The following is a 15,163-nucleotide window of genomic DNA, read 5'->3' on the forward strand; positions in this document are numbered from 1 at the left end:
GTGGGTGCTTTCACACGTGGCTCTGCCTTTGATCTTGTACACCTTCCGGGTTACAGGACTGGAGTAGGTGGTGGTGGGAGGGTGCTTGGGACAGGTTTTACACCGGGGGCGGTTACAAGGGTAGGAGCCAGAGGGTAGGGAATGTGGTTTGGGGATTTCATAGGGATGAACTAAGAGGTTACGCAGGTTCGGTGGACGACGGAAAGACCCTGCCTACACTGTGACGCATTCTATGTGGGAATGACCAGCAACAAACTGTCCATTCGCATGAATGGACACAGGCAGACAGTGTTTGTTGGTATTGAGGATCACCCTGTGGCTAAACATGCCTTGGTGCACGGCCAGCACATCTTGGCACAGTGTTACACCGTCCGGGTTATCTGGATACTTCCCACTAACACCAACCTATCCGAACTCCGGAGATGGGAACTTGCTCTTCAATATATCCTCTCTTCCCATTATCCACCAGGCCTCAATCTCCGCTAATTTCAAGTTGCCGCCACTCGTACCTCACCTGTCATTCAACAACATCTTTGCCTCTGCACTTCTGCCTTGACTGACATCTCTGCCCAAACTCTTTGTCTTTAAATACGTCTGCTTGTGTCTGTATATGTGTGGATGGATATGTGTGTGTGTGTGTGTGCGCGCGCGCTAGTGTATACCCGTCCTTTTTTCCCCCCTAAGGTAAGTCTTTCCGCTCCCGGGATTGGAATGACTCCTTACCCTCTCCCTTAAAACCCACATCCTTTCGTCTTTCCCTCTTCTTCCCTCTTTCCTGATGAGGCAACAGTTTGTTGCGAAAGCTTGAATTTTGTGTGTATGTTTGTGTTTGTTTGTGTGTCTGTCGACCTGCCAGCACTTTCATTTGGTAAGTCACATCATCTTTGTTATATATGAAGACAGTAACTGTTCTCGAAAGAACAGAATACTGTTGATGACAGGTTGCCCAAACTCTTACGGGAATGACTTTTCTGCAGGTGCAAGTGCAGTAGCAGAGCTATGCTTTTTGGGTGTAATTAATGTAAATGAGGGGCAGCTGAGAAATGTTTACATTCCAATAAAGAGAATTTAGTTTTGCTATTCAAATCTTTATCTGAAATGGCGATTTAAGAAGCTAGTTGGTGAACAACATTGCGTTTTGTGTCTGTACTTACCTGCCTTCAGAAATAATAACCTCAATCTTGCCATCAGATAATAGTTATCTTAATTCCTCCTCTACATTCAAAATTGCTTGCATTTCAAGACTACTGATTATTTTTCTACTTGTATATAATCCTAAGAGACACTGAGAAAAACACTATTAACGGAGACAAGAAACCTTAACAGTGTGTACAAAAGTAAGCACGAAATATCATTTTCACTGTTGCAGATTTTTTGTATACAATTGTTCAGTGTAAGCAGCATCTTTCTATTTTTGTAATGGTACGTTACAGATACTCTGTGTAAAAGGGAAAAGTCATGTATTTTGAAAATAAGATAAATACACATGGTCCAGTTGCATCATCACCTTTTTTGTTAGACATCAGTGTGCAATAACCACTCACAGATGGCATGAGGCAGCACCAGCAGTGGAGGGTATCTAAAGTGCGAACTGTTTACATGTCATTGTGGTTAAAATATACTGTGTGTGACAAAAGGCACTATCCAAATCCAGCACTGAAGCAACTGTGGTGCACTACAGGCCATAGATGACAGGGGTGAATGATGGCTATAGAGATGTATTGAGCAAATAGACATGCAACTGTTTGAACAGCTGATGACCCAGGTGAGCAAAGTGGCTATTGATAGTGTCTCCTCAACCATTGTCCAGTGAACATCGCTGCATGCACCCATGCTGACTGCTGTTCATTGGTGACAAAGGCTAGAATTTCACACCAATACTGCATGTGGACATCCACTGAGTGGCTGGGTAAATATCCTTTTCAGATTAATCACTTTTTATGGTCCATCTGACAGATGGTCTTTGATGTTTACAGTGTGAAATGTCTGAAAGCAAACACCCAGCAACAATCATTGGAGGAGTCGAGGCTAGGAGGCATGTCTTGGGTGGCCTCATCATACTGGAAGGCACAGTGGATCAACACGAGTATGTGTTTGTCCTTGGGGACCGTGCAGTTTTTTTCCTCAGTACGATGGCACCTACCAGCAGGACAATGCAACGTGTTGCACTGCTCGCAGCATACATGCGTGGTTCAAAGAGCACCAGAATGAGTTTACCCTGTGCTCCTGGCCACCAAACTCCCCAGATTTAAACCAAATTTAGAATCTGGGGCCACCTTGATCTGGCTATTCACACAAACTGAGAAACCTTGCGCAGCTGGCCACAGCACTAGAAATGGCACAGGTCTACATCCCTGTGTACCTTCCACAAACTTACTGATACTCTTCCTGCACGTTCCGTAATAGTCTACGTGGCAAAAGGTGGTTATTCAGGCTTCTGAAAGGTGCTCACATTAATGGATGGTATGTAGATTTGTATCATGAGGTTGGTGGTTAAGAAGTTGGTGATATTATATCAGGGGTCAGTGATTACATGGGAAGGTTCAGCAAGCAGATAGTCTTGGTGCACTCTGTGTAGAACACTCTGGGATTCTTATTCATGTTGATGGATACCAAAAAGAGAATGTTTAGTGGACATTTGTAAGCTGATTTATATTATTGTGTTCCATGGGGGGGGGGGGGGGGGAGAGATTAACTTACTGTACCTAGCCTATAGTATTTGTATTAAACCCTCTGAAAGATAAATTATTACACATAATTAGAATAGAATTTTGTTTTATCCAAATTATGAGCAACATCTGTCCTGCTTTGTGTATTTGGTTTTCTCTTGTAGGTTAATCTGAATTTAACAATTGATAACCCTGCATATTTTTAACCTTTTACGGTAATTAAATTAATTAGACTTAATAATTAACCAAATATTTTCTTCTGTGTACTGAAGTTAGTTTTTTGTCAAAGTATAAATTTAATGTATACTGTTCAGTTATACCCCTACAAGTGGTGCGCGAGCGCGCGCTCGCCCACACACGCCTGTAACTTTTTATGTATCGACCATGTATAACTTTTTTGATTTTGTTTCACTGGTATAAATATTTATTAATGATCCATTTTTTTATGATGGCCTTAGAAATAAATAATACATTGAGTAGTTCTACTCATTAAGATTCTGTAAGTGTGCATGCTGACATAAATTTGTTATGCTGGAAAATGCATTGTCACTTAAAGGCTTAATGTAACGGACATCCAGAATAAAAGGCATGACTTTTCTCTTAGGGATTGGTTTAATTGCATCTGGAGCCTTTGAAATAATAGTTGCTGGTGGTGTAGAAACAATGTCTGACGTACCCATTAGGCACTCACGCAAAATGCGTAGCCTGATGCTGAGGGCCAACAAAGCCAAAACTTTAGCGCAGAAATTGCAGCTTCTGGCATCCATCAGACCAGGTCACTTTGTGCCTGAGGTAAGTCTTAAATAGGTTATTTAAGTGTAGGCATATAACTGTTAGCAGCACGACTCTGAACTTATACTTTACCTACACTGTAATGAAAACTATCTTAATATTTACTGAAATTAGTTAAATATTTTTACATTGTGTGGTGGATGGTGTATTGTTATAAAGTGATTCCTGATTATTATGCAGTAATGTATATAGTTCAGGGTTCAAATCTGTTAATTCAGAAAGGTACATTTTTTCAGGGTGTCTTAATCAGGTTACACACAGTTGTTCTACTAAATAGAGCATCTTGCTTCCTCTATGCATTCTACTATGTTGAATATATGTTAGTATAGTGTGAATACTGATGATGAAAAATGATTTTAATTCAATTTCCCTTAGTTGCCAGCTGTATCCGAATTCTCATCAGGTGAAACGATGGGTCATTCTGGTGACAGGCTGGCAGCTGCATTTGGAGTTACGAGGAAAGAACAGGATGATTACGCTCTCCGGTCACACAAACTTGCTCATGAAGCTCAGCAGAAGGGTTACTTTACAGATGTAGTGCCAGTTAAAGGTAAATTATGGGCTCTGTTAAAGTTAATGAAGCTTTTTGGCCTCATCCCCATTGCAGATATGGAACTTTCAAATATATTAAGTTGTCCCCAATTTGTTGTATAGAAAAACTACTGCTTACACAGAATGTTTGTATAAAAGGTACTGAATTTTCCTAACATATTTTTTATTTTATATTGATTTATTTGTGGGACACAATAAATTCAGTAACAGAATCTTTCAATTTTTGTAAGAGCAAGGATATTTCAGGAGATAAAACTATCATTTGGACTAATATGGTGAATTCTCAGTTTTTTTCAATTTAATACACTAATTTCGAGAAGGTAAAATTCATAAAAATAATAAATTAAAATTTACTACTTGACTTCAAACATACCAGTATCTGCAGTTCATCAACTTCAATCAAACTTGTTCCCGTGATTTTGTCAAAAGATCACTATAGCTTTTAAGTTTCATCATTCATAAATCCTTCATAAACTTAGTTTTAGGCCTCTTTCTGATGCTCTAGCATTTTGACTGTAAGGAGTACTGGCATATTAACTAATTTCTGTAGTAGATATTGTAACCAAATGGTTTCTTTGGTCCATTCACATGCCGAATTAATTACTGCTTCATTTGTGGAGGTTGCCAATACTACTTGCAGCTGCCTTTTCCATCATTCTGCCCCCCATCTACAGCTACATACTTATTCCGCAAGCCACCGCACACCGCATAGTACATGGCAGAGTGTACCACATACCACTACTAGTCACTTCCTTTCCCATTCCACTTGCAAATAGAGAGGAGAAGAAAGACTGGCTATAAGCCTCTGTATGAGCCCTAATTTCTGGCATAATTGTTGGGAGTAGAATTGATCTGCAGTAAACCTCAAATATCGGTTCTCTGAAATTCTGCAATAATACCTCCAGGTATTACCATTTGTGTTCACATCGCATTTCCACAATATTTGCGAGCTGATCGAATCTACCAGTAACAAATCTATCAGCATGCGTCTGGATTGCTATGATGTCCTCCTCTAATCACATCTGCTGGTATCCCAAACACAGGTGCAGTACTCAAGAATGGCTTGCACTAGCTTGCTATACCCCTGTCTGCTTTATAGAGGAGCTATGCTTACAGGAGATGGAGATGAAAGGAGAAAATATAAAAATGCAGTAAATGAAGCAGGCAAAAAGGAATACAAACGTCTCAAAAAATGAGATAAACAGGAAGTGCAAAATGGCTAAGCAGGGATGGCTAGAGGATAAATGTAAGGATGTAGAGGCTTATCTCACTAGAGGTAAGATAGATACTGCCTACAGGAAAATTAGAGAGACCTTCGGAGAAAAGAGAGCGACTTGTATGAATATCAAGAGCTCAGATGGAAACCCAGTTCTAAGCAAAGAAGGGAAAGCAGAAAGGTGGAAGGAGTATATAGAGTGTCTATACAATGGCGATGTACTCGAGGACAATATTATGGATTATGGGAATGGAAGAGGATGTAGATGAAGATGAAATACGCGATATGATACTGCGTGAAGAGTTCGACAGAGCACTGAAAGACCCAAGTCGAAACAAGGCCCCGGGAGTAGACAACATCCCATTAGAACTACTGACAGCCTTGGGAGAGCCAGTCCTGACAAAACTCTACCATCTGGTGAGCAAGATGTATGAGACAGGGGAAATACCCTCAGACTTCAAGAAGAATTTAATAATTCCAATCCCAAAGAAAGCAGGTGTTGACAGATGTGAAAATTACCGAACTATCAGTTTAATAAGTCATGGCTGCAAAATACTAATGTGAATTCTTTACAGACGAATGGAAAAACTGGTAGAAGCTGACCTCGGGAAAGATCAGTTCGGATTCCGTAAAAATATTGGAACACGTGAGGCAATACTGACCCTACGACTTATCTTAGAAGCTAGATTAAGGAAAGGCAAACCTACGTTTCTAGAATTTGTACACTTAGAGAAAGCTTTTGACAATGTTGACTGGAATACTCTCTTTCAAATTCTGAAGGTGGCAGGGGTAAAATACAGGGAGCGAAAGGCTATTTACAATTTGTACAGAAAGCAGATGGCAGTTATAAGAGTTGAGGGGCATGAAAGGGAAGCAGTGGTTGGGAAGGGAGTGAGACAGGGTTGTAGCCTATCCCCAATGTTATTCAATCTGTAGATTGAGCAAGCAGTAAAGGAAACAAAAGAAAAATTTGGATTAGGAATTAAAAACCATAGAGAAGAAATAAAAACTTTGACGTTGTCAATGACATAATTCTGTCAGAGACAGCAAAGGACCTGGAAGAGCAGCTGAACGGAATGGACAGTGTCTTGAAAGGAGGGTATAAGATGAACATCAACAAAACCAAAATGAGGATAATGGAATGCAGTCGAATTAAATCAGGTGGTGATGAAAGTATTAGATTAGGAAATGAGATGCTTAAAGTAGTAAATGAGTTTTGCTATTTGGAGAGCAAAATAACTGATGGTCGAAGTAGAGAGGATATAAAATGTAGACTGGCAATAGCAAGGAAAGCATTTCTGAAGAAGAGAAATTTGTTAACATTGAGTATAGATTTAAGTGACAGGAAGTTGTTTCTGAGAGTATTTGTATGGAGTGTAGCCATGTATGGAAGTGAAACACAGACGATAAATATTTTGATATTTTGGACAAGAAGAGAATAGAATCTTTTGAAATGTGGTGCTACAGAAGAATGCTGAAGATTAGATGGGTAGATCACATAACTAATGAGGAGGTATTGAACAGAATTCGGGAGAAGAGGTGTTTGTGGCACAACTTGACTAGAGTAAGGGATCGGTTGGTAGGACATGTTCTGAGGCATCAAGGGATCACCAGTTTAGTATTGGAGGGCAGTGTGGAGGGTAAAAATCGTAGAGGGAGACCAAGAGACGAATACACTAAGCAGATTCAGGATGATGTAGGTTGCAGTAGGTACTGGGAGATGAAGAAGCTTGCACAGGATAGAGTAGCATGGAGAGCTGCATCAAACCAGTCTCAGGACTGAAGACCACAACAACAACAACAACAACAACAACATGCTTACACAAATTCTCCCCACAAAACTGAGTCAAGAATTTGCATTTTACCTGATGTGCTTATCCTATTTCGTATCGCTTTGCTACGCCTAGATAATCCTCCCCACTCCACCAAGAGTGTCTTTCCGCCGTCCACCTAACCTTCGCAACCTCTTAGTTCATCCCTATGAAATCCCCAAACCACCTTCCCTACCCTCTGGCTCCTACCCCTGTAACCGCCCCCGGTGTAAAACCTGTCCCATGCACCCTCCCACCACCACCTATTCCAGTCCGGTAACCCGGAAGGTGTACACGATCAAAGGCAGAGCCACGTGTGAAAGCACCCACGTGATTTACCAACTGACCTGCCTACACTGTGAAGCGTTCTATGTGGGAATGACCAGCAACAAACTGTCCATTCGCATGAATGGACACAGGCAGACAGTGTTTGTTGGTAATGAGGATCACCCTGTGGCTAAACATGCCTTGGTGCACGGCCAGCACATCTTGGCACAGTGTTACACCGTCCGGGTTATCTGGATACTTCCCACTAACACCAACCTGTCAGAACTCCGGAGATGGGAACTTGCCCTTCAGCATATCCTTTCTTCTCGCCATCCGCCAGGCCTCAATCTCCGCTAATTTCTAATTTCAATTTGCCGCCGCTCATACCTCACCTGTCTTTCAACTTCATCTTTGCCTCTGTACATCCGCCCCGACTGACATCTCTGCCCAAACTCTTTGCCTTTACAAATGTCTGCTTGTGTCTGTGTATGTGTGGATGGATATGTGTGTGTGTGCGAGTGTATACCTGTCCTTTTTTCCCCCTAAGGTAAGTCTTTCCGCTCCCGGGATTGGAATGACTCCTTACCCTCTCCCTTAAAACCCATATCCTTTTGTCTTTCCTTCTCCTTCCCTCTTTCCTGACGAGGCAACCATTGGTTGCGAAAGCTAGAATTTTGTGTGTATGTTTGTGTTTGTTTGTGTGTCTATCGACCTGCCAGCGCTTTTGTTTGGTAAGTTTCATCATCTTTCCTTTTAGATATATTTTTCCCACGTGGAATGTTTCCCTCTATTGTATAGATATTTAATTGATGTGAGTCACAATGCACATTACTAATGCTGTATTCAAACATTATAAGATGGTTTTTCCTACTCATCTGCATTAATTTACATTTATCTACATTTAGATAAAGCTGCCATTCACCACACCAACTAGAAATTTTGTCTGTCATCTTGTGTCCCCCTCCATGTGCTCAAGGATGACAGTTTGCTATTCATGAGAGCGCCATCTGCAAACAGCACTAAATTGCTGTTTTGCAGCTTAATAATCTGAAAACTTGTTCTTAGACGGCTAAGAATAGTTTTGATGAGATTGGATTTCCTTAATTGACACGTCTTTCAGGTATGAATTTCTTTCAGTCCTGATGAAACCTAATGAAAGCTGCAGCATTGATATATGATGTATTCTTCAGTGTACTAACATTGATTGAAACAATGCCCTGTTCGTGAAGGGTGATACTGAGACTCTTTATAAAAATGTATGAATCCCAAACAAATTGGTAATACATACCCATTGTCATGTTCCATAATTTGATTCGTGGCTTGCGAGTAGTCTTTTACACTGATTCCATGCGTAAAGGCAGCTGTTACTTTACTTAAGTAAAATCCAATGTATGTGCCCCCCCCCCCCCTCTTTTCCCTCCATCTGAATGGCTAGTTATGATTCTTGTGAATATGTTCACGTTATGGTCAGGAGACTCTGTAGTTTGTAGTGCTGTTTATCTTGTCTACCTCCTTTTTGTGTAGCAAAACAATTTTAGCATTGTTCTTGTTTTGGGGAACTGGCTTCCTCTGAAAACCTACTGTAAATAATTATGCAAGTTATTGTTTTACTTAGCTTGAAACACCTTCTTGCTCTAGTTCTGATTTTATTTTTCTTCTTCTGTGTAACTGTAACAAATTTTGCTGTTTAAATACCTTTGCTAAATAATTTCTTCCTTTGTAATGAACATAAAAAAGATGAGAATATTTCTTGTGTATTGACACCCTTAATAATTTTTATTTTTATGAGTATACCTGAAGTCTATAAAATGAAATGAATGCAAACGTGAAGTCGGTGAAAATAACCTGTGGGAAATATTTACTTCCGTGGTTTGACTTGTTCTTTTGCAAATAGAGAAGGTAAATTATATTACTTATCGTCATCATTTATCGCATTAATGGGCCTTTGAGGCCTACAGCAGAACAACAATAGAAAAAACATTACAAACACAAAAACCTCAATATGTTACTTAAGGATAAAATTAAAGCATGCTCCGTGTAAATATATAGGGAGATAGACAGCTCCTAAAACTACCATAGCAGTGAATATGGTCTTTCAGTAATGATGTAACGTGCTAGCTTGATTACAAATTGTTTCTTAAAATGTATATCTGTTCTAAGTAGTTTTCAAAGAAAGTGTTTAGTATTGTTTTGGAAGATGTCTTGCCACTCGCGTCACTTAAAAAAACTGTGCACATCAGAATAGATAGTCTAATAATCAAACAACCTCGATGATGTTATGATTGGGAATACATATGCCAGTAAGTGGAGGTTTTCTCTAAAAGTTACATCTGGGAATGATTGTGGTGGTCAATAGAAGGACCCAATTATAAGTTTATGCCCATCTTAGTGATCTTCCTTGCAGCTTCATTTTCCCCTCTTAGTGCATTTGAGCTTCTTTCTACAGAGACAGATGCATCACCTTAATTTTCTATTACCAATTGATCACTAGGATTTTAGTAGTTTTGTGTGTGTTTTGGAGGAGTGACCTTCGCTGGGTCCTAGGTTAATATTCGTACAGCTCATTGAACAGTTGCCTAATCCAAGGGGGGGGGGGGGGGGAGAAAGTGCATGCACCCTGTACAGTCAGCTGCCTGGATAACCGCCTCTGATCTGTAGTGCATCCTTAACCCATTTAGGTGGACCCTACAGTCAACAGGCCTGTGGTGCACCTAGAAAAGACAGCAAAATTCGTCACAGAACATTGAAGTTTGTGGTTCAAGCCTCTTAGTCAACTCATTAGAAAACCACACAGCATCAGATATTTTTATGGTTTTATTTTTGTGGTATTTGAAGTTCAGAACTCCAATATAAATCTGCCAAAGTACATAGATACATCTCTCAATGTCTCCTGGATCATTTATGTATATAGATAAAGAGGTTGTGGGGCTTTCTTGACAATACCCTTGTTTCCCTGGGGCTTTCTTGACAATACCCTTGTCCCTGGTCAACTCTCACTGTCGAGGACATTGTGCTGCATTCTATTACTTAGTTTTTGAGCCACTAACATATCTGGGAGCCCTCTTCATATGCGTGGACCTTTGTCAGTAGTTTGTAGTGGGATGCTGCATCAAATGCTTTCTGGAAATCCAGGAGCATGGAATCTGCTTGTTGCCTTCTATCCATGGTTTGTAGGATATCGTGTGAGAAAAGGGCAAGCTGAGTTTTGTGTGAGCAATGCTTTCTAAATCTGTGCTGGTTTGTGGACAGAAGCTTTTAGAGGAAATTTATTACATTCGAACTCGCAATGTGTTCGAGAATTCTACAGCAAACAGATGTTAACCCTCAAGTAGTCCTGTAGGTGATTTGTCACCCAGTGATTTTCTTTATTTTGTTGTTGCCCACTTAGGTTGTCCAGATATGGATTGATGTTGCTTAAAGTTCCATAAGTTTATCCACATTGTGTGCTCTGTCACATGACTACTGCCCTACAAACAACTATGAAGTGTATGTATTGTAGAAGGTAATTCCCATTGTAGCATTCGTTGGGATATCTTCATGTTTAATTCTCAGGACAGGAAGAATGAATCCTAGGATGCCTCTTTGTCCATGGTAGTTAATCTAATCTTGTCTTCATTGTCTCAAGAAGTGCAATACACTATGTGATCAAAAGTATGTGGACACCTGGCTGAAAATGATTTAAAAGTTCATAGCTCTCTCCATTGGTAATGCTGGAATTCAGTATAGTGTTGGCCCATCCTTAGCCTTTATGACAGCTTCCACTCTTTCAGGCATACGTTCAATCAGGTGCTATAAGGTTTCTTGGGAATGGCAGCCCATTCTTCCCAATGTCGGTCGGTGAGGCCTGGCACAAAGGCAGCGTTCAAAATCATTCTCCCCTTGCAGGTCCGGGGGTTAGAATAGGCCCAAGGTATTCCTGCCTGTTGTAAGAGGCAACTAAAGAGTCTCGCATGTTTTGGCCTTTGTGATGGTTCCCTGTTGGGTTTCATCTCCATTTTTCAAAATTTTCCCCAACTGCAAGCCAATTGGGGAAGGGCGCCTTACATGGTGCATAGTGTCCATCACACGCTGAGACCTCTTGCATCCTTCATTGACGTGGATCTGCACTGCTACTCTCCAGATGTTGGGTGAGGTCACCCTCCTGGGTGCATTTTCCTCCATCCTTCGTGCAGTATCATGTTCTGCGCTGTTGACGATAATGAACTTCTTAGCTTGTTTCCACCAGATATCCAGTGCGGTAGCCAGTCTATTGTGGTGGGGCGGCCGTGTACCCTGTTGGTTGTAGCCCCCTGACCACACAGGGATTGCTCTGTTGATGCCTGCGCCGTTGACTCCCCACGTATGCCAAGGAGTAGATGCCCATCACCCTGTGGCATTGGGACTTCTGGCAATGGCCATCCTCCCAGGTGGCCTCTGCTGCGGCTAGGTGGCGCCCGTGGGGAGGGCCCCTGGTCAGAGTGGGTGGTGTCAGGGCAGATGACACGTATTGAAGCATAGTACGTGATCTCTTCCGTCTGTAAGCGATCAGGGTCTTAACCTTAATGTTAGGAAATATGACACAAAATCGTCCCCCACCCCGTCCTCCTCCCCCCTCCGGCAATACCACGGGAGGAACGCCAGACTAAGGATGACAGTGAAACTTATTCACCCCTGTGCTTCATATGTAAGAGTTGACGGGGAATCTTTCTTGTCAATGAGACGTCAGTTTTTTGTGGAGCATTTAGATAACGAGTTTTGGGGAGGTGGAGGACTTGTCCAAAATGAGATCTGGTCTGGTCTTGATCAAAACAGCATCCTCTGCCCAGTCAGGGGCCTTACTCGCTTGTGACAAGCTGGGGGGGGGGGGGGTGTTTCTGTATCTATCACACCCTCATATGAGCTTAAATATGGTCCAGGGTATCGTATTTCACAGGGATCTTCTTTTGCAGTCTGACAATGAACCGTACGCCAATTTAGAGCAGTGAGATATCCAACTCATCTGGCACGTCCACTGGAGTCCGAAGGATCATCAGGTTGCCACCAGTGCCTTCATCTTGGCCTTTGAGGGTGACACATTACTCGAGGTGATGTAAAGCCATATATTCCACCCCCGATGTGGTGCTTTAAGTGCTGGAAGTTCGGCCATGTGTCTTCCCTCTGTACTTCCAGCATCACCTGTCTGTATTGAGGACATTCTTCACATCCCAATACTCCCTGTGCCCCACCTCCCACCTTTTTCCACTTGCGGAGAGTGCCATTCACCTTGCTCACCAAACTGCAAGATTCTCCAGAAAGAAAGAAAAATAATGGACTACAAGACCATGGACCGACCGACCTGCATTGAGACTGAGAGAAAATGAGAGGCTACATCCTGGGCATATGATGTCAACCTATGCCGCCGCTATGACGACACCTTTTGTTCCGCCTCACACAGTTGGCTTTCAGAGCTGTCCGACTCCACCTGCCCTCTTGATTATGGGGGGCACTTCCCTCCATGTTGCTCCTGCACAACTTTCTTCAGGAGCAACACCCCCCTTCCCCCCACCTCCCACCCCACCCCCAACCATCAGTAATGTCAGTCCCCACTTCTGATCCAGAGAAGCGTAAGTCTTCTTCGGCTCCTTGCGCCAGGAATGGATCCCTTGGGGTCACTCCCTTCCCAGGTTCCTACCAGTGCCAAAGCTGACACTCATCAGTGGCTGAAGCAACCACAGGTAGCTGGTTGTAGAGCTTCACGGTCTTCCTCAGTTGCTAAGACTGAATCAGTGATGCCTTCCAGCCAGATCTACCTAACGAGCAGCGAGAGAAACCGCAAAAGAAAATACCCCTAAGAACCAAGGCACTGCGGTGACACCCACACCACTACCTACAAGCTCTGTGTCTGAGGATGAGGTGGAGATTCTAGCATCCATTGAAGAACTAGATCTTGCTGGGCCCTCAGACACTATGGATGTCGATCGCACAGGTACTCATCTGGCGACAGAAGGTGACCCTGAGGCGTAGACAGCCTCATTGAACGTTTCATGCCTTCCCAGTCTCACAATCACGTAATCCTCCAGTGGAATTGTGGCGGTTTTTCCACCACTTGGCTGTGCTATGGCAACTGTTAAGCTATACACCTGCTTTCAGTATTGCCTTCCAGGAAACCTGGTTCCCGGCAATGCGGGCCCCTGCCCTCCCCAGCTATAAGGAATATTACGGGAACCGTAGCGACTATAATAGTGTCAGGTGGAGTTTGTGTCTGTCCTGAACTCAGTATGTAGTGAACCTGTGCCCCTTCAAACCCCTCTTGAAGCTGTGGCTGTCAGGATAAGGGGGTCATTCCATATCAAATCACCCAATAAAAAATAAATTTTACACCCACCTCCTTAGATTTTCATGAAATTTGGCTCAAATGGTTCTAATACCATCCTGACAACACCTGCAAATTTTTTTTGCTGTATCTCTTATAGTTTTTTTTTAATAAATTTTTAAAGTTTTTATGTTTTGCGTTTCCCGAACCTTCGGAAATGGTAAATTTAATTTGTATTCAAAACTTTAAAATTGCTTATCTTAAAAACTCTTTTAGATAACATCATGAATTTTTGCAGCAAGTTTATTTATTATACATATTTGAAGATAAAAATGATACTGTTAAAATATATTATTTTCTATGAAATATATAGGTCTATATATTCTTTTTTTAACAGATGTTTTGTTTTATAAGAATTGCAATGTCTAGAGTCTCAAACCTGATAGAATGCTCAATTTTTTTTAATTTACTCTTAAACATATAGGCTACTTGATAAAACAAAAATAATGACGGCTTTTTAACATGTTTATTAATTATAGTAGATTACATTAGAATTATGTACAAAGATAGTGTTCTTACAACACTTACGTATAACCCAACTGATTGCTTGAAACATTGAATTTTTACATTAATGCTGATTCAAACTGTTTTTCCACTTCATCCAAGAGCTTTCAGTTCTTTTGATACAGTCTTTTTTGAAGTAATACATTCTTCCAGTGCCGCTTGATTGAGGTGCGTCTACTACACAGACTATGTGCTCCAAAGGCACTATGCAAGAATCTTCTCTTTCAGGCCAATAAAATGATGCAGCTGGTCCTGAAGGATGTAGAAATAGAATTTCTGCATCTTCTTCATCATTGAATATTGTTTTTACCTGTCCAAAGTACCAGTTACCATCATGATTTGCATGGTTCAACACGAACCCAATCAGAAGAAGAATGGAAAGAAAAGACTAAGGAGGGTTTTACGCTATCTGTAGTCCTTCTAATTTCAAGGTTGGTTGTTGGAAGTGGTTTGAAGTTATGAAAACTTCTTGTTCCAGGAATGGTTCGGGTTGCTGAAAAAACGTTTTTCTAGTTTTAACCGTAGCAAATCAGCTTCTTTTTTGTCAATAAAGTGAAAATGAATGTTTTCAATATTTTTTTCACAAAACTTGTACACATCGATTGCTGTCATTATTTGTTCTTCATCCGAAAGCTGTAGACTGGCTTTCCTTAAAATTCTTTTAATAGTTCCTCCTAGGCCATCACAAATTGACTTCCCATGATTTGTTGCAAAAAAAGAGTGTTGGGCCTTCAAATTAAAGTCTCTCAAGTGTTCAGTCAAATTTTTAAAACTGTTTCTATCTTTGTACTGCCCAGCACAACCATCTGTAAAGTAGTGAACTGAGTCAATGTCAGTATGATGTAATGACAGCCACTTTGTAATTTCTTTTTGTACAAAGTTAACAAAACCAGTGTCATGTTCATGGTCATCACTAATAAAACAGTGGTTGGAACCAAAAACATTGTTTTCCTCATATCCTAGGAAAATTCCAACTGGGTGTAGAGTACAACCACCTCTATTCCAGTGGTAACTTTGGATC

At 41.3% G+C, this 15,163-nt stretch overlaps 1 protein-coding gene across 1 annotated transcript in view; it reads left to right on the forward strand.

Moving 5' to 3' along the window:
* The window catches only part of LOC126416205 (trifunctional enzyme subunit beta, mitochondrial), an 87,091-nt gene that overhangs the window by 41,455 nt on the left and 30,473 nt on the right, over nucleotides 1-15,163 (forward strand). The window contains exons 5-6 of the mRNA XM_050083797.1: nucleotides 3,274-3,461; nucleotides 3,837-4,011. Of these exons, the coding sequence (XP_049939754.1) occupies nucleotides 3,274-3,461; nucleotides 3,837-4,011 (363 nt within the window). The remainder of the gene's footprint in view (nucleotides 1-3,273; nucleotides 3,462-3,836; nucleotides 4,012-15,163) is intronic.

The sequence above is a fragment of the Schistocerca serialis genome, chromosome 8 (assembly GCF_023864345.2).
Source record: "Schistocerca serialis cubense isolate TAMUIC-IGC-003099 chromosome 8, iqSchSeri2.2, whole genome shotgun sequence".
NCBI lineage: Eukaryota > Metazoa > Arthropoda > Insecta > Orthoptera > Acrididae > Schistocerca > Schistocerca serialis.